Source organism: Mirounga angustirostris, unplaced genomic scaffold (genome assembly GCF_029215605.1).
Source record: "Mirounga angustirostris isolate CCGP_5_RB_7025 unplaced genomic scaffold, mMirAng1.0.hap1 SCAF_1, whole genome shotgun sequence".
NCBI classification, from domain to species: Eukaryota; Metazoa; Chordata; class Mammalia; order Carnivora; family Phocidae; genus Mirounga; species Mirounga angustirostris.
Window position 1 is genome coordinate 38,107,043 of NW_026991709.1, and position 25,502 is coordinate 38,132,544.

General features: G+C 34.0%; 1 protein-coding gene across 3 annotated transcripts in view; it reads left to right on the plus strand.

The window, feature by feature from the left end:
- Positions 1-25,502, plus strand: part of CADM2 (cell adhesion molecule 2) — a 1,086,372-nt gene that overhangs the window by 925,218 nt on the left and 135,652 nt on the right. For all 3 annotated transcript variants that reach the window (XM_064580279.1, XM_045902679.3, XM_064580283.1), the window contains exon 5: positions 10,758-10,928. In XM_064580279.1, the coding sequence (XP_064436349.1) occupies positions 10,758-10,928 (171 nt within the window). The remainder of the gene's footprint in view (positions 1-10,757; positions 10,929-25,502) is intronic.

Consider the following 25,502-nt stretch of genomic DNA (forward strand, 5'->3'; position numbering starts at 1 on the left):
TGGAAGGAATGTTCCAATCTAATGGTTCTACCATTGTAGGTGACAGACCTCTTATTCCAGCTGCTTTCAGGATTTTCTCTCTGTAATCAAGACTTGTAACTTTTCCTATGAGATGTCAGGGTGTTGACCAATTTTTATTGATTTTTGAGGGGGGCTCTCTGTGCCTCCTGGATTTTGATGCCTATTTCCTTCCCCAAATTAGGGAAGTTCTCTGCTATAATTTGCTGCAATATACCTTCTGCCCCTCTCTCTCTTCTTCTGGGATCCCAATTATTCTAATTTTGTTTAATCTTATGGTATCACTTATTTCTTGAATTCTGCCTTCATGATCCAGTAGTTGTTTATCTCTCTTTTTCTCAGCTTCTTTATTCTCCATCATTTGGTCATCTACATCACTAATTCTCTCTTCTGCTTCATTTATCCTAGCAGCCAGAGCCTTCATTTCTGATTGCACCTCATTAATAGCCTTTTTGATTTCAACTTGGTTAGATTTTAATTCTTTTATTTCTCTAGAAAGGGTTTTTCTAGTATGTTCCATGCTTTTTTCAAGCCCAGCCAGTATCTTTATAATATCATTCTGAACTCTAATTCCAACATCTTACTAATGTCCATATTGATTAGGTCCCTGGCAGTTTGTACTGCCTCTTGTTCTTTTTTTTGTGGTGATTTTTTCCATCTTGTCATTTTGTCCAGAGGAGAACAGATGAATGAGAGAACAAAATGCTAACAGGGTAACAATGACCCCAGAAAAATATACACTAAACAAATCAGAAGAGACCTGAAACTGAGGGGAAAGAAAGGGAAAGAAAGAGAAAAGAAAGAAAGAAAGAAAAAAGAATATGATCAAATAGGATCAGGCTGGTAAATAGATCAGTGACACACACTAGATTTTGTGTGTATTTTTGTCTGTTAGAAGAAACTTCCTCCAAAAATTTTAAAGAAAGAAAACTTCTATATGTACATAAATAAGGGTAAATATGATGAAGGGATAGAATATGACTGTAAAGATGAAAATTATAAAAGTTTTATAAAAGAAATTGATAAGAAGTTGGTTGAAAAAATAAAGAAGAGAAATTAAAAAAAAGAAAATGGGAGAGGATGTGATCAGGCAAGAGACTAGAACAAAGCCGTACACTAGAGATTTAGGGTATATTTTGGTCTATTAGAAGAAACTGTATTCCAAAATTTTAAAGAGAGAACAACTTATATTTCTATACCAAAAATAAGGTTAACTACAATGAAAGGATAGAATATGACTCTAAAAATGAAAAATAGGAAAGATTTTTAAAAAAGGGATTGATGAGATGTTGGTTGAAAAAGGGAACAAGAAAAATTTAAAAAAAATAGAAAAGAAAAAAAAGGAAAATTTAAAAAAATTAACTTTGAAAGACTAAAGAATCATGGGAAAAAAAGCCATGAATTCTGTGTGCAGTATTCCCCTAGTGCTGGAGTTCTGCTGTTCTCATTGATCGGTAAACTTGGTCTTGGTTGGCTGTTTTTGCTGATCTTCTGGGGGAGGGGCCTGTTGCAGTGATTCTCAAATGTCTTTGTGGGAGACAGAATTGTCTCGCCCTTGCTGGGGCTGGGCCAAGTAATCTGCTTGGGTTTGCTCTCGTAGCTCTTGTTCCCTGCAAGCTTTCAGTACAGCTTTGGAGGATGAGAGTGAAAATGGCGGCCTCCCAGTCTCCACCCTAGAGGAGCCAAGAACTCGGGGCCCCACTCCCCAGTGAGTCCCCAGAGAAAAGCAGTCAGTCACTCCCAGCTCCCCGGTCTTTGGCCACACTCGGTGCTCACCCAGCCTGTGACCAAGCATTTCTATCTCTGGCACATGACCCCGTGTGGAGTCTACAAACCCAACAGATCCCTGCAGTATGCTCTGCACTGCTCCTCCCAGGGGAGGAAGGGGTGTCTCCCCGGATCTGCTGCATGTTGGGTCCCTGCTGGAAGAGCAGTGGACCGACTGTGCTGCAGATCACAGTTTACGGTGATCCCGAGTTGAGAGCCCATTCCTCAGCTCCATCTCTGCAGCTGGTTTCCCTGTTCCAATAGCTGGGAGCTCTAGCACACTCAGGCATCCCCAGTCTTTCTGTGACGCCGAGGTTCCTGAGATCACACAGTCCCAGCGAGGGTCCCCCCCCTGCTTAGCCATTGGAGCGACGTCCCTCAGCAAAGCAGACTTCTAAAAGTTCCAATTTTGTGCTCCGCTGCTCTTTCACTTGCCAGTAGCGGCTGACAGAGGCTCCCCCCGCCCCCGCCCCCCGCGATCTATCTTTCTGAATATCACCTCGGATTCACTTCTCTGCATATCCTACCTTCCAGAAAGTGGTCGCTTTTCTTTTTGGAGTTGCTGCTATTTTTTTCTTTGATCTCCTGTTGAGTTCATAGGTGTTCAGAATGGTTTGATCCCCATCTAGCTGAATTCCTGGGACCAGGTGAAATTTAGGTCTCCTACTCCTCTGCTATCTTGCTCCTCTAAATAAATAAATCTTTAAAAAAAAAATGCATCTAAGTTACTGAATGAGTTAATCAGGCATAGTTACTTTATGTCAATATTAAAAAGTAACAGAGAGCTGGTTATCTTCTAAAAATGGTGTATTTAGTTTTAGAAAATTTGATCTATAGAGCTTCTTTTAAGTAGTTATTACACAACATATCCAGTTATCCAAAATGATCACTTCAAATTTTTGACATAAAATTACCTTGTATAATACTCACATTTTCTCTTCTCTATGACAAGAGGGCATACATTCAGCTTACTAACAAATTGCCAAATCATTAAAGTATCATTACTATGGATTCAAAATAATTCCCTAAAATTATCATCTGATCCACAATAAAACACTGGTACAAACCCAGACTCTGAAAATAATAGTGAAGTTCAAGTTCTACAGAAGCATCAATATCTGGGGTAAACACTGTGACCCTGCAGCTTTGGTCATGGCCAGAAAATTAAAGGCCCAAATAGATCAAGAGAAGTTGCATAATGTCCTACATAATTCCTAAGAGATGTGTCTCAATGATTAGAAGTTATGGCACTCTCAGTACTGGGATCAGCTGGAAGCTGTGTCTAAATCTCACCTTGTTCCCAATATGGCTATGGTCTATTGGCCTTCCCATGGATTAAAAGGAAACTGGCCCACATTAGGTGGACGTCTGATAGAGAAGGCTTCCACAGGATGTCAAACAAGATTGCCCTTAATAAGAATGGGAGTATGTTCTTTCTGGATCTGTTTAAATGGGATTAAAATCACAAAAGTGCAGAAAGGAAATGCATCATAATATTCAGATCGTACTACTCAGGGTGATTAGAACCACTGTGGAGACAAGGTGACTTTCCAAGGAACTGCACTTTAGATGATTTCCTTTGGAAAAATCCAGTCCAAAAGAGGCTGGAAACTATAGACATAGAGGCAGGTGACCTAACATTATAAATCTGGAAAGATGGATATGGATGTAGCTCATGAGATTTGATATTTTATGAGAAGTTTTATATGTAAAAAACAAACAAACAAACAAACAAACAAAAACCATGCAGATGACCTTCGTTCCTTAGCTAACCTGATTCAGGGCTTCTAAATTTGTTAATTTAGAGGCTCTGGGTGTCTCACTCACGATTACATCTGCTTTTTTGTTTTTGTTTTGTTTTTTTCACCTTGGCTCTTGGTGAGATCAAGATCTAAAATCCCAAATATAAGCAGACTACTGTTCTACATTCCAAGTCTCATAAAGATAAATATAAAAACTGGTAGATAATTACTTACTTTGAGACTTCACATTCAAGAAATGTTCAGGAAGGGGCGCCTGGGTGGCTCAGTGGTTAAGCATCTGCCTTCAGCTCAGGTCATGATCCTGGGGTATGGGATTGAGCCCCACATCGGGCTCCCTGCTCCACGGGAAGCCTGCTTCTCCCTCTCCCATTCCCCCTGCTTGTATTCCCTCTCTTGCTGTGTCTCTCTCTGTCAAATAAATAAATAAAATCTTAAAAAAAAAAAAAAGAAAAAAAGAAATGTTCAGGAAAATAACTTTTGTTGAGAAGCACACTCGAAGAATTTTCCTAGGCAGATTTCTTTATAACATTTTTTTAAATTTTTTATTGTTATGTTAATCCCCATACATTACATCATTAGTTTTAGATGTAGTGTTCCATGATTCATTGTGCATAACACCCAGTGCTCCATGCAGAACGTGCCCTCCTCAATACCCATCACCAGGCTAACCCATCCTCCCACCCACCTCCCCTCTAGAACCCTCAGTGATAGAGCAGCGGAGTATAACTTTTTTTATTACAGAAAATTTCTAATGTAGACAGTGATAGCATAATAAGACAGTTCTGAACTGCCATCCACCCAAAACAACCACTGTTTGGATTATTTGTGAACAAGTGCTAAAAGTCCAGAACCTCTTTTGGAAAAAAGATAGAAGGGAGGCAGCAAGGATTATGAGGGAAAGTAATCCTAGAATCACCTCTGTTTATTGCTTGATCTCAACTTGTGTTGACCATCATACCAATATGTTACATAATATATGAAATGCATATTTTGAAAAATGTAAAAAAAATGAGAAGAAATACATATTTTAAAATAGTAAAGATAGAATGGGAGGTTAGGAGGAGAGGAAATTAAAATGATAGAGAGAGAGAAATTGAGATGAAGAGAGAAAGGGGGTTAGAGTAAGTCCCAATATTTTCTCTTCATCTTTGGCTACATCTCTGGTATTGAAAAATCATCTACTTTACCCTTGCTCCTCAAAATATGTCCATGGGCCAGCAACAGACTTTCAGGCTCTATCCCACAAAATATTGAATCAGAATCTGCATTTTACCAAGATCCAAAGGTGATATATATGTACATTCCATTTTTTTTAAGATTTTATTTATTTATTTGACAGAGAGCAAGAGAGGGAACACAAGCAGGAGGAGTGGGAGAGGGAGAAGCAGGCCTCCTGCTGAGCAGGAAGCCTCATGTGGGGCTCAATCCCAGGACCCTGAGATCATGACCTGAGCCAAAGGCAGTCACTTAACCAACTGAGCCACCCAGGAGCCCCTGTCCATTCCATTTTGAAAAATACTGCACTAGATCTCAATGTAGTGAAAGGACATGCCAGAGGAGAAAAAATGGAAACCCTGATGCAAGACAGAACTTGAAACAAGAGTACACATGCAATCATCAAATTAACTGAGCAATATAAAGAAAACTTCTATTGATTCTACAACTGTGAATACATTAGTTATTTTATAAAGCTAGAAGGCAAAAATAGACATAAATTTTAAGTACAATTTCCTGCCTGTATTTTTTAGAGGGTGGGGGTAAGGAGGAGATCAGCATAAAATATAAGACAAGATAATATGATTGGCTCTTCTTGATGTTTTTTCTTATTCATCTTAGAGCTTCTAGGAACCCTATAGGCTGTCCCATAAGCTAACATTAAAAGCAATAAATTATACTTTTGTTTATTCTATTTGAATGATGCGCATTAGAATTTTATGTTATATACAATTGCTATCAGATTTTATGTGTCCAATTAATATTACATTAAGTGATAATTTTGTAAACGAATCAGCTAAAGGAAGCAGATGTGTGGGTTCTTAAAATACAGCTGTTATTAAAATTAAACAATTAGCAGCAATATTTTAGAATAATTTTTTGTATATTGTATAACATAATTATAAAAGTGGTTTGTTAAGAGATCTAAATTTTCTTATACTGCCATTGCTTAGAGCTACAAACCAGAAAATGTTGGACATGGATTTATAGGAAAGAATGTAAAATATAAAAATGAGGAAACAGTTTGTATAAATCTATAAAACACTGAAAAGTAAAAGATCATATATATATATATATATATATATATATATATATATATATTTAATATAACAAAGGGCTGTATTTTCCTGACATATTTTGACTGAAAGGAAATAATTCCATCTTTTACTCTAATATTTTTTAAACTGAGATTGAAACTAATTTTCAAATGCAAAAGTCTCAGAAATGACTTTGGTTAGCAAAAATGAGTTATTTCATAAGACATATTTATGAAAAATCTTGTATCCTGTATGATTGATTTATAGTTAAAAAGGTATAATTGAGATTTTTTGTTCTTCTATTTTTCGATGTTAGAAATTTTCTTCTTTTCAAATGTTAGAAATTTTTCTTACTCTCAGAACTGTCTAAATCACATAAAAAAATTGTAATGGTAAAGTCTTAATTAGGTAATTGTTTCCTAATTTGTGAACACAATCATATATTTTCAATAAGACATGGAACATTTACCTAGTTTTATCCTTTACTAATATTTATTCTATTTTTTAATCAAATAACATAAAGTCAGACTTCTCTGGAAATAAGTAAAACTCAATGGACCATGCAAATATCTACCCACCAAATACCTCAAATTCAGTATTACTTTCAAAGTCAGATCTTTGCATAGAGCACAACAATGGAGAAGCTGAACTTATATTACTTCATTGTAATTAATATGTCTTTAAATGTTTTATTTTTTTATTTTTTTATTAACATATAATGTATTATTTGTTTCAGGGGTACAGGTCTGTGATTCATCAGTCTTACACATTTCACAGTGCTTACCATAGCACATACCCTCCCCAAAGCCCATCACCCAGCCACCCCAACCCTCCCACCCCCCTCCACTCCAGCAACCATCAGTTTGTTTCCTGAGATTAAGATTCTCTTATGGTTTGTCTCCCTCTCCGGTTTCGTCTTGTTTCATTTTTCCCTCCCTTCCCCTATGATCCTCTGTCTTGTTTCTCAAATTCCGTATATCAGTGAGATCATATGATACTTGTCTTTCTCTGATTGACTTATTTTATAATAAGTCAATTTCCCTCTAGTTCCATCCACATCATTGCAAATGGCAAGATTTCATTTTTTTGATGGCTGCATAATATTCCATTTTATATATATACACCACATCTTCTTTATCCATTCATCTGTTGATGGATATCTTGGCTCTTTCCATAGTTTGGCTCTTGTGGACATTGCTGGTATAAACATTGGGGTGCACATACCCCTTCAGATCACTACATTTGTATCTTTAGGGTAAATACCCAGTAGTGCAATTACTGGGTCATAGGGTAGCTCTATTTTCAACTTTTTGAGGAACCTCCATACTGTTTTCCAGAGTGGCTGCACCAGCTAGCATTCCCACCAACAGTTTAGGAGGGCTCCCCTTTCTCCACACCCTTGCCAACATCTGTCATTTCCTGATTATTTAATACATAGTAAAATCAAATATTTTATGCATTTTATTCAACATAACTCTTTTCCTGAAATTATCATTGCTCATTTGAAATGAAAGAGTAAGAAAATGGAACAGCTTTCTCCCTCAACTACATTGAAAATCTTGTTATAATATCTTAACTTTAGCCTGTCATTTTGATTTCTAATCCATTAAAATTACCCTCTTCTTATCAACTACTTTAAACTTAAGAAATTTTAAATTAAATGAAAATATATTAAACCTCTTTTCCATAAAGAACAAATAATCCCTGAGTTTACCATTTAACAATGAATCTTAAAACAAACAAACAAACAAACAAACAAAAAACAATGAATCTTAATCATGCACAGTAAGTTTAAATATCAATAAATGAATACACATCTTGAGGAAAGTATTCCTCAAGATTTATTTCATTCATGCTGAAATAAATTCTCCAACCAAGTGAAGAGCATTTATCTCAATGTAAAGTTCACTGCAAATATATATTTTTAAATACTCAAATTATTCAGATGACTGTCCTTCTTCCCTTTTTTTCCAAGTAAAATCTTTTTTTGTTGTTGTTTCAAGTTTTTATTTAAATTCCAATTAGTTAACATATAGTATAATAGTTTCTGCAGTAGAATTTGGTGATTCATCACTTACATAAACACATGAGCACCCCACCCAGTGCTCATCACAACTCTCTAGCTCTATCCATGTCATTGCAAATGGCAAGATTTCATTATTTTTTATGACTAAGTAATATTCCACATTTTCTTTATCCATTCATCAGTCGATGGATATTTGGGCTAGTTCCATAACTTGGCTATTGTTGATAGTGCTGCTATAAACATCGGGTTGTGTGTGTCCATTTGAATCAGAATTTTTATATCCTTTGGGTAAATACCTAGTAGTGCAATTGCTGGATCATAGTGTACTTCTATTTTTAACTGTTTGAGGAAACTCCTTACTGTTTTCCAGAGTGGCTGCACCAGTTTGCATTCCCACCAAGAGTGTCAGAGGGTTCCCCTTTATCTACATCCTCACCAACATCTATTGTTTCCTGTGTTGTTAATTTTAGCCATTCTGACAGGTGTGAGGTGGTGTCTCATTGCTGTTTTGATTTGTATTTCCCTGATGCTGAGTGATGTTGAGCATCTTTTCATGTGTGTGTTAGCCATCTGGATGTCTTCTTTGGAAAAGTATCTGCTGATTTCTTCTGCCCGTTGATGTCTTCTGCCCATTTCTTTACTGGATTATTTGTTTCTTGGGTGTTGAGTTTGATACGTTCTTTATACATTTGGGATACTAGCCCTTTATCTGATATGTCATTTGGAAATATCTTCTCATATTCTGTAGACTGCCTTTTAGTTTTGTTGATTGTTTCCTTTGCTGTGCAGAAGCTTTTTATCTTGATGAAGTCCAATAGTTCATTTTTGCTTTTGTTTCCCTTGCCTCTGGCAACATGTCTAGTAAGAAGTTGCTACAGCTGAGGTCAAAGAAGTTACTGCCTGTGTTCTCCTCTCATAGTTTGATGGTTTCCATCTCACATTTAGGTCTTTCATCCATTTTGAATTTATTTTTGCATATGGTATAAGAAAGTGGTCCAGTTTCATTCTTCTGCATGTTGTACAGTCCAGTTTTCCCAACACCATTTGTTGAAGAGACTGTCTTTTTTCCATTGGATATTTTTTCCTTCTTTTCGAAGATTAGTTGACCATGGAGTTGTGGGTCCATTTCTGGGTTTTCTATTCTATTCTATTGATCAATGTGTCTGTTTTTGTGCCAGTACCATACTGTCTTGATGACTACAGCTGGTAATATAGCTTGATATCTCCAGCTTTGCTTTTCTTTTTCAAGATTGCATTTGCTATTCAGGTTCTTCTGTGGTTCCATACAAATTTTAGGATTGTTTGTTCTATCTCTGTGAAAAACATTGTTGGCATTTTGATAGGGATTGCATTAAATGTGTAGATTGCTTTTAACAATATTTGTTCTTCCAATCTATGAATATGGAATGTTTTTTCCATTTCTTTGTGTCTTCTTCAATTTCTTTCATAAGTGTTATATAGTTTTCAGAGTACAGTTCTTTTACCTCTTTGGTTTATTCCTAGGTATCTTATGGGTTTTGGTGCAATTATAAATGGGATCATTTCCTTGACATCTCTTTCTGCTGCTTGCTTATTGGTGTGTAGAAATGTCATAGATTTCTGTACATTGATTTTGTATCCTATGATATTACTGAATTCATGTATCACATTTAGCAACTTTTTGGTGGAGTCTTTCAGGTTTTCTACATAAAGTATCATGTCACCTGTGAATAGTGAAAGTTTGACTTCTTTCTTGCCAATTTGGATGTCTTTTATTTCTTTGTGTTGTCTCATTGCTGAAGTTAGGACTTCCAGTACTGTGCTAAATAACAGTGGTGAGAGTGGACGTCCCTGTCTTGATCTTGACCGTGGGGGAAAAGCTCTGTTTTTCCCCATTGAGGATTATATTCACTGTTTGTCTTTTGTATATGGCCTTTATGAGGTTGAGGTATATTCCCTCTATCCCTACTTTGTTGAGGGATTTATCAAGAATGGATGCTGTACTTTGTCAGATGCTTTTTCTGCATCTATTGATAGGATCATATGATTCTTGTTCTTTCATTAATGTGGTGTATCACATCGGTTGATTTGTGAATATTGAATCACCCTTGCAGCCCAGTAATAAATCCTACTTGATTGTGGTGAATGATTCTTTTAATGTATTGTTGTATTTGATTTGCTGGTATTTTGTTGAGAATTTAGAATCCACATCTTCTTCCTTTTCTTTATAAAAGATGACAACTTTCTCATTGTAGGTATTCTTTAGCAATTATGTTCATTTTATTTTTTTTTAAAGATTTTATTTATTTATTTGAGAGAGAGAGCACATGAGAGGGGGGAGGGTCAGAGGGAGAAGCAGACTCCTTGCCGAGCAGGGAGCCCGATGCGGGACTCGATCCAGGGACTCCGGGATCATGACCTGAGCCGAAGGCAGTCGCTTAACCAACTGAGCCACCCAGGCGCCCCAATTATGTTCATTTTATATTGTTCATGTTGAAATCATAGCTCAAATACATTGCACTTTCTTTTAGGAATAACCTGATGTTGTGAATTTGGCCTTCCCAACTGTACTTGAGGCTCACAGAATTAAGATTATATTTATTTAAAACTTAAATCTAAAGAAAGGAGGTTAATATTGTAAAATGGCCTGATCTCCCAAATGGAGTATAAAAAAAAACAACAAACAAACCAAAAAACCTGTCACTAAAGGAATATAGTTCTGTGTCCCACCCTTTTATTTTATTTATGCAGTTACATTTTAAGTTTTATTTCTGAAGTATTTTTATTTGCTCAAACCAAAATAGATTAAATGTTAAATAAACAAATACTTGCTTTTTAAAAATTGAAAAAGAGAGGGAGATGGTGCTTCCAGTTGTGTCTTGAGTAAATGAAATCTGTTACATTTTGAAAGATAATGTCACAGAATCTTTAAAACTTATATTTGATTTTCAGATGTAAAATATTTAAAAGAAGAGGATGCAAATCGCAAAACCTTCACTGTCAGCAGTACACTGGATTTCCGAGTGGACCGGAGCGATGATGGCGTGGCTGTGATCTGCAGAGTAGACCATGAATCTCTCAATGCCACCCCTCAGGTGGCCATGCAGGTGCTAGAAATACACTGTAAGTAAACACTACTCCCTTCCCATTTATCTCAGCAGAAGCAGATCTCTTCATCTACATCTAAAATCATTTCAAATGATCCTGAAGTGCCACATGTGTGCAGCAAAATCTTCAGCAAAGTGAAGTACAACTATTCTCACTGGTATTAATCGCATTCAGAGGAAGGTAGTTCTTGCCTGAATATCATTCTTGACAAGGAAGAGAAATAAAGGAAATATGCTTATTCAAGGTTAGAACTTCTAATCATGTTCTACATGGTGACTTGACGCTTGTGTATGCCTGTGGGTGGGGTAGGAAGAGTAATTATTTTGGCAGAGTCAGTGAGAGTGGGGAATCTGAAGAGCCTTGATGGACCTTATTGTATGAAAGTAACTTTGTTATGCATAAACATGTTGTCCTATCTGTGCTTTTAAATTTAGACAATTTTTACCTTCTATATGAGATACTCTTTGTCTTTATAAATACATTGGCATATCCATTATGTTTTCTTCATCAACTTCACCATTACTGACAAGTAATAGGAACAATATTAATTGGATGACTCCAGTGGGCCAGGGGCAGTGCTAAATGCTTCACAGGCATGATTTCATCTCATGTCTCATGTTAGGGCATCAGCATAAAAACCTGGTGAGTAGTTACCCCCTCTAGTCACAGTTTATGGACAAAGACAATGAAGGTTATAGTGGTTGTCATTTGGCCAAGTTCACACAACTAGCGAATGGTAGACTTGTAATCATGACATTTTTATTAGTTAACAAGGCCCTGGAATATAACAGGTGATCTAGACATATTTATCCACATGAAAATGAATCAACTGAAATATATAAGATAAAGTTGAAAAAGTAGAGCCCCCAGGATTGCATTTCTGAATTAAATTACTTCATTTTTTTTAATATCGGAAAGCTTTTGTTTGTGATAAAGTTACAGTTTGTGTTTAGAATTTCTGTGTAATATAAAATTACATTAAATCCTAAAATGTTAAATCTAAGTACTGGTCTTTTAAAATCCTCACTTTATTTTGTTTTTATTTATTTATTCAACAAGAACTTATTGATTGCCTACTATGAAACAGGCATTATTTTAGGCACGGGGTTACATAAGTGACCAAAAAATAACATTAACAAAACAAATTAGGATTGTCTTCATGTGTCAAAATTACCACACCACCACCAGCAATAAACTCCAGTTTTATTACAGCATCCATTCTACGTAGGAATGACAGAAAAGCAAAATAAATAAAAACAACATATAGCATGCTGTGTATTAACTGCCATGGGAAACAAAATAAAGCAGAGGTGATAAGTAGTACAATTTGAGAAATTGGAATGGAATTGAAGGAAAGTGTGTGTGTGTGTGTGTGTGTGTGTTAGTATATAGCATATATATATAATGTGTTTATAAGTAAATATATATTTTATTACATATTAAATTATATAATTGTATTTCTCTACATATTTATATATAAGTATAAATTATATTTATATTATGCATATATTTAAATAAAAAAATATTAGTAAGACCAGAGTAGAGGGATAACTGGAGAGTATTTATGGGTGAAGATCAGAGATTTACCAGGAGAATCAGACTTTTTTTTTCACTTTTTGATAAAGGAATGTCAATCTGATTATGATTTTTAATTATTGCTCACTGTGTTTTAGTTACTTTTAGTTTAATACTAATTAAAATTATTAAAATATTTTAAATAATTTCAATTATGTTGAGTTAGTTTCATTAATTTTCCTCTTGTTCTTTTTGAACCAAATTCTGCAGCAAGCATATTTTAGAGCCCAAACCGAGATTATCTTCAAATTTCAACATTTATTTTCAGTGACACCTTGGGACAATTGCTAAAACTGTTTGAGCTTTGATTACAAATTAGATAATTCTTTTCTATAAGAATCAAACTAAACAATTTGTTTATGGCATTTAATGAATTTTCAATGAATGCTACTTGCCTTAGTTAGTTCAAATTGCTGTAACAAAAATACCCATAGACTGGGAGGCTTATAAACCAAAGAAGTTTATTTCTCACAGTTCTAGAGGCTGGAAGTCCAAGATCAAGGAGCAGGTAAGGGGCTTCATCCTGGTTCATAGATGGCTATCTCCTCTCTGTGTCTGCACATGGCAGAAGGGGCTAAGGAGCTCTTCGGGGTCTCTTTTATAAGAGCACTAAGCCTGGTCATAACCTTCCAAAAGCCCCACCTGCTAATACATCACATTGGGAATTAGGTTTCAACATATGAATTTTAGAGGGACACAGACATTCAGCCTATGGCAACTTTTCTTTCCTATGTCTTATTTTACCAACATGTCTTTCAAAATGTGGAAAATTGTATAATTTGATATGTTGAGAGGACCCAGGTTATCAACATTTGACTTGAACTTTTTTTCATTTATATATAAAGTCAAGAAGTATTTAAAAACATTATGTAATTACTAATTTAACTGTAATTTTCAACATGTAATAAAATAAAATAATAAAAATTAAGTCATAAAAATATTAAAGGTCACCAGCCAAAGACACATCACCAGAAACCCACAAATAGTCAAGCAAATCAGATATGTTTCGTTTACTATGGCAAAGAAGAGGCATACCTGATGAATCTCTGGGTACTGGTAAGAAAGAGTTTGAAGAGCCTTGTTACAGGATTTGGGTTTGTCCTGAATATTCTGAAGAGGATTCTGGATTGAATGCTGTCAGTACTGGGGACAAATCAAACATGTGTATGTTGGTAACTTTTACCTAGAAAACAAAAACATCAAAGCAGAATTAGATTTACTGTTATAAAGATGCAGCAGTTAATCATGCTAATTTTTTGTGGTTGCTGAGTGTCCTGGTCTCTGTCTTGTTTCAGACCTGGACATGGAATAGACTTGCCTTTGCCTTCTTCCACCCCATAGTCACAGGGTAGCTCTAGCTGATTCTTGTTTAGATTCTAGAGAATTGTTTATGTTTGTTGAGAATATTTCAGCTTAGCTGTCAGATGCCAATTGTTAGCAGCCAAAGTCATTTTTAATTTCTTGGGAGTCTAAAATGGAGCTATTATATATACACTTTCTGGGCATTTTTTGCTGTTCACTATATTTCAGTGTGTGTTATTAAGCGAACTTCATGGAGGAAGGCAATTGAATTGTCTCATTTTTTAGAAAGTTTTACATGAAAAATGTTACACTTACTATCCAATTAAAAATAACAACTCATTTTATCATGGTTTAATATGTAAGTGGCTAGAAGGCAGAGACCATATCTATTTAAATTATTTCTTTTAGCATCTAGCATACCACCATTCAAGTATGTGAAGGTAATTAAAACTAACTGATGATAATGCTGAATGTTCCTTTACGGATGCAGAGATGAAATGTGGAGTGGAGAATGGAGAGTAGGCATTTAGCAACAGTTTGCATTAACATTAGAGCAAATTGAACAAAGTGGGTGTGGTCTTCATGGCTCTGCATAGGTACACATGTGCAATATACATGATGTGGAAATTTCCATGGATGTACATGGGGGAACAGAGAAAGAATTGGAAGAGGAAGAAGGTGATCAGTCTAGAATTTGTGGAACATAAATTTAGGATTTCCACATTGTTTTACAATTGTCCCATCATGAGTAACCACAAAGATTGGGCCAAATGGAAGAATTTTTAGCATTTTGGACCCCAGGACAAAAGAGTTGCCACTGTGGTGAGTGACAAGACCAAATATATTACCCTACAATAATGGAAAGTTATGACTATACTTGAAATTAAAATCCTGTGTAATTGTTGAAAGGAAAGTTTGATAAGAAATTAGAAAGAAGTGTTAAACACATAGGGCAAAAAGCAAAAAATAGAGTAGGAGGAATTATATTTCTAGGCCTGTGTTTTAACCACATAACCCTGTGATATACAATTTAGGAGGATTCAGTCTCAAGTATTTCACAGCAACATGCATTTCCTTATAAGATATTAATCATAAATTTTAATGTCATTAAAGGAAGATAGTTTCTTTAAACTTGAAATTTAAGAAAATGTAGACTTTTCACTGTGAACCACAAATGCCTGCAAATTTTGCACAACAGGTAACAGCACACTTTGTACCTGAGCAGGTGGAAAATGCCACTCTCTTTCTTTTTATAGACGGAAATTCTAATTCATTGTTCTATTTTTGTGCAGATCTCTTTGAAAACAATAACTTTTTATTTGTCTGATTTAATTTTTAGAAGAACAGATTGTATAAGTCAGAGTTTATTTAATTCTCAATAAGAATAATGTATCAGCACAAACAGAAAGAAATAGGAACAAAACACAGAAAAGAAGAAAATAACTGAACATTCATTTTCTGTTTGTGACACTGACAAAAATTTTATAAAAAGTCAGCTGTTATTGAAAAGGAGAAACAGAAGAGACAGATTAGTAAAATATTCCAGAATGTTCTAGGAACTCATTTTAGTACTATGGCATCGAAATGCAATATGGATAAATAAGAACCCAAATTTTTAAGTCTCTGTGTATATGTGTGTGTTATGGTAAATTATATGTAGAATATTCAATATTATATAAATATAAATATTGTGTGTGTTATGGTAAATTATATGTAGAATATCCAATATTATATAAATATAAATATTAATATATAAATATTATATAAGTATTCAATATATATAAAATTCATCAAATTATGAAATCTTATGCTATCATTAACATTTGTTTAGTATTTACCATTTGGTAACAGTGCCATTCTTTGCTTATAATATAAATAAATGTTTATATATGCACATCATAAAATCAAGTTCCCACTTACTCAATGCTCCCTAACCTCTCTAGCCCAGGTCAGTGTCTTTTAAATTGTCCCACGTTTGTTGTATTAACTATACTTCTACCACTTGTCTATTTATTACAGAAAACACTTGATTAAATGTTTCAGGCTATCTAGGTTTATTAGAAAGGTGAGTGTTTCAAGTAGATTTTTAAAATAACATATCTCATTCATTTGGCATCTCACTTGTGAAATGCTGATTATCTAATTACCTGGTCAACCACAAATTATCTGTGGTCTAGAGACCAATGTAAAAGGAGTCAGGAAAGGTGAAATGAGAGCTATCATTAGGTTAAATTTTCAAAAATCAAAATCGTTATTTCGATTAAAAAATGCCACATTAATGCCTAAGGATACTTTGAAAGGATTTTTTAAGATTTCAAAATATTTTGCAAAGCTCATGAATTGTATACATGCTAGAATCATGAAGTAATCTATGCTCCTGGACAAAAAGATACATTTATCTACATTAATAAAGTTGCAACCTCTATTTGAGATCCCTATGTGTTTTTTTTTAATTTTTAATAGAAGTATAATTGGCATACAACATCTTATTAGTTTCAGTTGTACATCATAGTGATTTGATATTTTTATACATTACAAAATGATCACCTTAAGTTTAGTTAGCATCAGTCACCATACAAAGTGATTAAAATACTATTGACTATATTCCCTTTGCTGCACATTACATCCCCAGGATATTTTTCTTTTATAACTGGGAGTTTGTACCTCTAAATCCCCTTCATCTATTTCACCAATCCCTCATATTTTTTCTTTTATATGTAAAAGAATATTTTATTTGTCCCTGAAATATTGAATTATTTAAAGTAATTGAGTCACCAAATATTTTAAGTGATCTGAGTGCAGGGACTCAATATGTTACTATAAAGTTTCTGTTATTAATAGAAGTAAACATTTTTTGTTATTAAATCTCAATGAAGAGTATATATTTGTGAGCAGATATTCCAAATTTTAACAAAAATTAAATTCATATATTAAACTAATACAATATATTATTTTATTTATTTTTTATTATGTTATGTTAATCACCAAACATTACATCATTAGTTTTTGATGTAGTGTTCCATGATTTATTGTTTGCATATAACACCCAGTGCTCCATTCAATATGTGCCCTCTTTTAATACCCATCACCAGGCTAACCCATCCCCCCACCCCCCTCCCCTCTAGAACCCTCAGTTTGTTTCTCAGAGTCCATAGTCTCTCATGGTTCATCTCCTCCTCCGATTCCCCCCCTTCATTTTTCCCTTCCTACTATCTTCTTTTTTTTTTTAACATTATACATTATATGTATAATACATAATACATTATATGTATTATTTGTTTCAGAGGTACAGGTCTGTGATTCAACAGTCTTACACAATTCACAACACTCACCATACACATACACTCCTAATATAATATATTCTTAACTGGCCTTTCCTAATCAAGGTTATTATGAAGTTCCTAATCAAGCTTATTTTAGAATTTTTAACATTATTTTAAGCACACAAATTATTTTCATAAAAAGGCAGTCAAAAAAACTCCCAAATGATAGAATGTATGTATTATACAGATGACAATGTGTCTTTTGCAGTTAATTTTAAGTCAATTTAATCAAGAATAAAAACTGGATAAGAAAATGAGACAGAAATGATTTTGACAAGTAAAAGCTAATATTGAGAAAATAAGCAGAAGTGACTCATCCAATATTTTTAACTTCTGATTAAATAACATTCTCTTTTATAAGTCTGTTTTTAAAATATAGTTCAAGGTTGATATTTCTTTTTTTTTTTCTTTTTTTTGGGGGGGGAGGGGCAGAAGGAGAAGGAGAGAGAATATTAAGCAGGCTCCACACCCAGCACAGAGCCAACACAGGGCTCAATCGCATAACCCTGCAATCATGACTTGAGCCAAAATGAAGATCAGTTACTTAACCAACTGAGCCGCCCAGGGGCCCCCAAGGTTGATTTTTCCGAAGTGACTACATATTTAACATCCCAAGTATTTCAAATTGTTCTAGTTCTATTTCCTGATTGAACTATAATACATGCATACACACACACACACACATTTCTAAGAGAAAAATATATGGTTAGAAAACTATAGTCAATTGATGTATTGAACATTATTGGATTATCTTTTAATATATCAGGAAGTTTGTCATTAATCTTTACCATCTGGGTCCAGAAGACTTTTTTTTTTAATTAATAGGTTTTATTTTTAAGAACAGTTTTCAGTTTATAAAAAATTGAGCAGTAAGTACAAAGTTCCTGTATATACCCATATCCTACCCACCTCACATTTTCCCCTATCATTAACATCATGCATTATTGTAGTGCATACATTACAATTGATGAACTAATATTGATAGATTAGTGTTAACTAAAGTGCATAATTTACATCAGCCTTCACAATTTAATTTGTATGATTCTATAAGGTTTTGAGCAATGTATAATGTCCGGGTATATCAGAGTTTGTTTATCCATTCACCTATTGAAAAATATCTTAATTACTTCCAAATTCTGGCAATTATGGATATACCTACTATAAATATCTGTACACAGGTTTTTGTTTGAACAGAAGTTTTCAACTTCTTTGAGTAAATGACATTCAAATTTTAATTAGAACAAATTTTAGCAAAAGGCAAATTGATTATGAAGAGGCAATGTATCTTAATGTCACTAAAACATGAAATTTTAGAAATCTAAATGTTTATCTTATACCATAAATAGAATTGCTGGCAAGACCATATTTAGCTTTGTAATAAACTACAAACAAAGTTGGAAAATGGCTACATCAATTTGTATTCCCACCAGCAATGAATGAGTGTCCCTGTTGGTCCATGTCCTCACCAGCTTTTGGAGTTGTCAGTGTTTTGGATTTAGGCCATTCTAAACAGTGGTTGTATCTCATTTTAATTTGCAATTCCATAATGACATATGATGCTGAGCATCTTTTCATATGCTATTTTTCATTTGCATATCTTCTTTGGTGAGGTGTCTATTTAGATTTTTGCCAAATTTTTAACTGGATTGTTTTTCTGGTTGAGTTTTAAGAGTTCTTTGTACATTTTGGATACTATTCATTTATCACACATATCCTTTGCAAATACTTTCCTCATTGTCTTTTCATTTTCTTAAAGTGTCTTTCTCAAGAGCAAACATATTTAAGTAAAGTTCCATCCTTTCATGGATTATGTTTTCAGTGTTGTACCTAAAATATTGTCACTAAACCCAAGGTCAACTAGTGTCCTGTATTATCTTCTAGAAGTTTTATAGTTTTGCACATTACATTAGGTCTATGATACATTTTGAGTTAATTTTTGTGAAAGACATAAGGTCAGGGTTTGGATTTTTTTTTTTTTTTTTTTTTTGCATGGGAATGTCCAGTTGTTCCAGCATTTGTTAAACAGATTATCATTTCTTCATTGAATTGTCTTTGCTCCTTTGTTAAAGATCAGTTGACTATGTTTATTTGGGGTTCTTTCAGAGCTCCCTATTCTGTTCCTTGATCTATTTATTTTTGCATTAATACCATACTGTCTTGATTACTGTAGCTATATAATGTCTTGAAGTTAGGTAGTATCAGCCTTCAGACTTTATTCTTCTTCTTCAATATTGAATTTTATCTATATTTGTAAATTTATAATTAATCATTATAAGTTTGATTATATTATAATTAAGGCAAATATAAACATCAATATAATAAGCTTTATTGTATTAATCCTTGATATTGTCAGGAAAGAATGTAATTCCCTTTTACCATCTGGATCTAAGAGACACGTTATTTTAGATTTTTAGGGTGTAAGGGTTTTTTTTGAATAATGTTTAGATGTAATAATAAAGGGATAGTGAAAAACAATATTATTATACTCTTTAATAAGAGTTTAATAAATAGAGGGGCACCTGGGTGGCTCAGTTGGTTAAGCATCTGATTCTTGATCTCGGCACAGGTCTTAATCTCAGGGTTGTGCATTCAAGCCCCATGTTGGCCCAGCATATATAAAAAAATAATAAAAATAAAATTTAAATATAGCAGACTTGAATTTCTATTCCATATTTCCTGGATTTAATGATATATCTACCCAAAATGGGCAACAACTGTCATGTATGCTCCTGGAACATACCATATTGTAAATACTGAGGTCAGATTTCAAATATACATCTCTAATGTGTTCTATTTAGTCATTGTTTCTGGTTCTTCTTACACTTGGTCAAAATGAAATACTCTAAAAAACTTTGGTGGTTCATAATTTTGTAAAAGACAATAAAAATATCTTTGCCCTGTAATTGCAAACATTTCATTTTTAGATTTATAAGCACCAACTCAATTGAAAAAGAAAATGAGTTTTAAAAAATGTTTTGTTATCAAATGCCTTCAGCATTTATCCACTTATGAACTATATAAGTTCTTATGTGCAGAAATCATAAAAATGAAAGAACGTGATATTTCCTTTTTAGCAAAATCAAGTTGCAAAATATTGCGTGATGAAGTCCTTCCCTTTGTTTCCTCATAAACAAATTGTTTACTTATTGATTTTTGAGTTTAATAAAATATGTCTAGGATTTCATAAGTGAAGACTTCTGTTTCACCATCATTAGATTCTTGAGTCCTACTGTTTTCTCTCTGAATTTATTGTCTGATCTGTCTAATAATTTTGAGATATCTTTCTCTGTCAATTTTCTTCTCTTGCCATTCTGAGCAGGAAATGAAAGATTCAGAATTCTCAACTGATCATGAAAGTTAAGCGACTAACAAACAAGCAAAAAAAAAAAAAAATAGAATGGTGGTGTTTTATTTCCAGACTTCTTTTCTAGTACCATATAAGAAAACACAAAACCTGAGCAACTCTCTAAGTAAATAGGGATGCGGCAACAGTGATGATTTATATCACTCTTGCATAATCCTTCCACACCAGCACTATCTAATAGAATTTTCTGTGATGATGGTAATGTTCTTATCTGTGCCAAAATAGTAAGTAGCCATTGTCTAGCTACATAAGGCTACTAAGCACTTGAAATGTAGATCTTGTGACTAAAGAAGTATGGTTTAAATTTTATTTAATTGTAATCAATTTACATTGAAATTTAAATAGCCACGTGTGACTAGTTTTTGCTATATTGGACACCACCACTCTAGATGATTTCATCATACTTTCATTTTTTTATTATGTCATTCTTTTTAGCATAGTTGGGGACAATCGATGAGTTAGGGTCAAGTTCATGGTGAAGTAATTCATAGAATGTTAAAGTAGCAAGATTTTTCATACTACAGAAAATATAACACCAATATAATTTCATGACATATATTAGATTTACAAAAGAGTCCAGTGTCTCTATATCATAATTGCAAGGTAGAATAATTTACAATCTATTTTGAAAGGTGAATTCTCTCTGTTTTTTGGAGGACCTCTAAGAAAGGACACAAATCATGAAATGCTTTCTCTAAAAGTAGTTAGCATTGTTTCAAAAAGAAACTCAACAACTAAAATTGAGGCCATTGCACTCTAACAATATACTGAGGGTTAACTTTGCATACCTTTTTAGGAGGGAAATTTTAATTTATATTTTTATGAACAAGGCTAGTGATTTTAGTGATTATTACAGAATTGCAAAAAGTTTTGTTCTGCCCTTTAAAATGCCTTTCATTTTTCTTTGTGATTTCTACAATTTTAGAATTTGTGATGTAGTTTTTGGTTAAAGCATAGAATGATCACACTGGAGCTCATGAGCAATGATGATCAGAGTCTATCCATTCTTTGAGGGGGTATGTAAGCTGTGTCGTATAGGGATGGACCATGCTTTTATAAGACCACAGTGTTTGGCATTCAAATACATGTTAACAACCACTGGAGTAAGATAAAAACTTTTAAAGAAAATATATTTTGAATGTAGTGTGACCTAAATAAAATTAAAATGCAGATTAAAACCAATACTGCATTTTTTAAAGACTTTATTTATTTGAGAGAGAGAGATAGCACAAGCAGAGGGAAGGGCAGAGGGAGAAGGAGAAGCAGACCCCCAGCTGAGCAGGGAGCCCAACATGGGGCTCCATCCCAGGACCCTGAAGATCATGACCTGAGCTGAAGTCAGCCAAGTCAGCCACTTAACTGAGTAAACCACCCAAGCACCCCTCAAAACTGCATTTTTTAAAGTTCAAGTTGTGAAGTCAGATAAGGCGAGGTTGAAATTCAAGCTTCCCTAAGTGACTTTATGCTAGTCACTCTAAACCTAATTTCCTCATCTGGGAAATGTACCTACTTCATATTTTTTGTAAGGATTAAATCAAGTAAGGTATGATAAGTTCTTGGCTTTCTATTATTATTATTAGGAAGGTAACACATACCTTATGAATGCAAACAAATTTAGCAAATACTTTCTCTGAGGTCTATACATTATGAAAGGAAATTGAAAAACCTTGAGAATACAAACTAGGGAACGTATGAAATAAGTAAAAAGAATATATAAAGAGATTGTTTGCTTTGTAATTTTGCCCAGGACTTAGACTATTCACCAAGACTGAAAAAAAAAAAAATCGATCTTAAATTTGGTAATTATGCCAAATGAAATAAGTCAGACTGAGAAGGACAAACACCTACTGTATGATTTCACTCATTTTTGGAATCTAAAAATCAAAACAAATAAACAAACAAACAAAAAGTAGAATCAGATCTCTAAATACAAAGAACAAACTGATGGTTGCCGGAGGGAAGGGATTGGGGGGATGGGCAAAATGGTTGAAGGGGAGAGGGAGATACAGTCTTCTAGTTATGGAATGAATAAGTCAAGGGAATAAACCACACAGCATTGAGCATATAGTCAACGATACTGTAGCATTGTATGATGACAGATAGTATGTACACTTGTGGTGAACACAGCAAAGAGATATTGAATCACTAGGCTGTACACTGAAAGCAAATATAACATTGTGTGTCAACTATACTCAATAAAAAAATTAAAAATTTTATGATATCAGGAAAATAAAAATAATTTATAAAATATTTTTTCTTTCCATTTATAAAAGGTCAAGTTCATGGTGAAGTAATTCATAGAATGTTAAAGTAGCAAGATTTTTCATACTATGAAAAATACATACTATGAAATACAAATAAAATCCATACAAATAAAATCTTTTTATCCTAAAGGAGAAATTTCATGGAGAGAATCTACCATAACTATGTAGTTATTTTTTGATTTGGGCTTTCTCAATTTAAACATATTTCAAAATATACACTAAACGTAAGGATTGTTACTGTATTTTTTTATTGTTATTGTGATATTGATGATGAATGAATGGTGATGATGATTTTGGCCTTTGTCAAATTTACCAGAATGACATAAAAGGGAATATTTTATTTTATTTTATTTTATTTAAAGATTTTATTTATTTATTTGAGAGAGAGAAAGCACATGAGGTGGGGGGGAGGGTCAGAGGGAGATGCAGACCCCCCGCCGAGCAGGGAGCCCGATGCGGGACTCAATCCCAGGACTCCAGGATCATGATCTGAGCCGAAGGCAGTCGCTTAACCAACTGAGCCACCCAGGCGCCCAAAAGGGAATATTTTATTTTATATTAGTTTATTAGATTTATTTAGTTAGTTTAGAGAAAATGAGAGAGAGAGAGAGAGAGAGAGAGAGCAAGAATGGGGGAGGGGCAGAGGGAGAGAGAATCTCAAGCAGACTCCCTGCTGAGCATGGAGCCCCATGCAGGGCTGGATCCCGTCACTGAGATCATGACCTAAGCTGAAACCAAGAGTCCAACATTAAACCAACTGAGCCACCCAGGTGCCCCAAAAGGGGACGTTTTAAAGATTACATAACATGAAACAAAACCAAACTTGATAGTTGACTAAATGGTTAACGAACATGAAATGAGATATTAACTCCCTCACTAAGTTGTATAGTTTTATATTAAGTCATCATGTTTGACTGAACCTATGCATTGTCTATTAATGTATGTTTGTTAAATAAACACTCAGTGCTTAGGCCATAGCAGATTTATAAAATCTAAAACAACTTTACATTATTGTGTTCATTTCATCATTTACTGTTCCTTTTTGCATCCCTGTGAGGAATTCTATTCATGGTGACTTAAATAAATTTTCTTTATCAAAAACACAAACAACTTGAAAATGTTTAGAAACACAGTGAGTACTGGTTTTTCATTTTCATTTTAAATAATGATTTGGAGCTTTTTTTTTCTTAATGAGCTTTCAGAACTGCCAAAATTTCCTATGTAGTCATGAAATTTAACAAGTGGCCTTCCTGATGCCTTTTCCTAAGTAATTCATCTCCACTGTCAAAGCTATCAATTAACAAAATTTATCTCTGCCTCCCAGAGCACAACTAACACTATCAACGTTGAATTAAAACTATGCATTTTACATCACCATATGAGACCATTAATTACAAGAGCACTTCATTTAATAAATTATTATTATAATTATTTTAATTATTATAAATTCCAAATTATAAATTCCTTCATTTCTTCATTCCCTAAATACTTTAAAATTATTCTAATTAGAATAAAATATTGGAGAAACAATTATTTTAAGCCAAAATGTAAGGATAATAAATGATATGGAGAAAATTCACTTACAGTATTATAGAGTCTACAATTGTAGAAATTTATGAATTGGAATATAAGCAAAATAATATTGATTCATTTATTATCTGTACCTTTACTGCAACTCTAGAAACCTCAGTTTGTTTCTTAGAGTCCATAGTCTCTCATGGTTCGTCTCCCCCTCCAATTTCCACCCCCCCTTATTTTTCCCTTCCTACTATCTTCTTTTTTTTTTTTTTAACATATAATGTATTATTTGTTTCAGAGGTACAGGTCTGTGATTCAACAGTCTTACACAATTCACAGCACTCACCATAGCACATACCCTCCCCAATGTCTATCACCCAGCCACTCCATGCCTCCCACCCCCCACCACTCCAGCAACCCTCAGTTTGTTTCCTGAGATTAAGAATTCCTCATATCAGTGAGATCATATGATACATGTCGTTCTCTGATTGACTTATTTCGCTCAGCATAATACCCTCCAGTTCCACCAACGTCATTGCAAATGGCAAGATTTCATTCCTTTTGATGGCTGCATAATATTCCAGTGTGTGTGTGTGTGTGTGTGTGTGTGTGTGTATACCACATCTTCTTTATCCATTCATCTGTCGATGGACATCTTGGCAAAATTAACAAGTCAGGAAACAACAGATGGTGGGGATACGGAGAAAAGGGAGCCCTCCTATACTGTTGGTGAGACATTTTGCTTCTAATAGCTCCCTGATCCATTCAGTTTTATGCACTGCCAAATATCTTCTAAACCTTGGTTCTGACCCTGATATTTACTTGATTACAAACTTAAGATGGCTTCTTATTGCCTCTAACATGATATCCAAACTCTTTAGCCTGACACTGAAGTCTTTGAAAATATACCCCTATAATGCTGCTCTTGGCACGTCTTTAGAGATAATGCATCCTAGACTTTACATTATTTCTAGATGTCTCACATACAACCCATATACAGCCTACATTCTTCTCTTCATCAACCCTTTGTTCAACTCTTTGTTTGAATTCCCTTATATTCTCTACCTCTAGGAAAATGTTGCCAGTTCAAGTACTATGTATTCTTTGAATTGTTTTAAGTGCCACTTCTCTGGGTAACTTTCTTTGTGTCTGACAAATACATATAATTTCTTCCTCCATAACACCCGTAATGCTCCGTCGGAGTGCTATGTTGCTTTCAGTTTTGAATTTTGCATGATTTTGA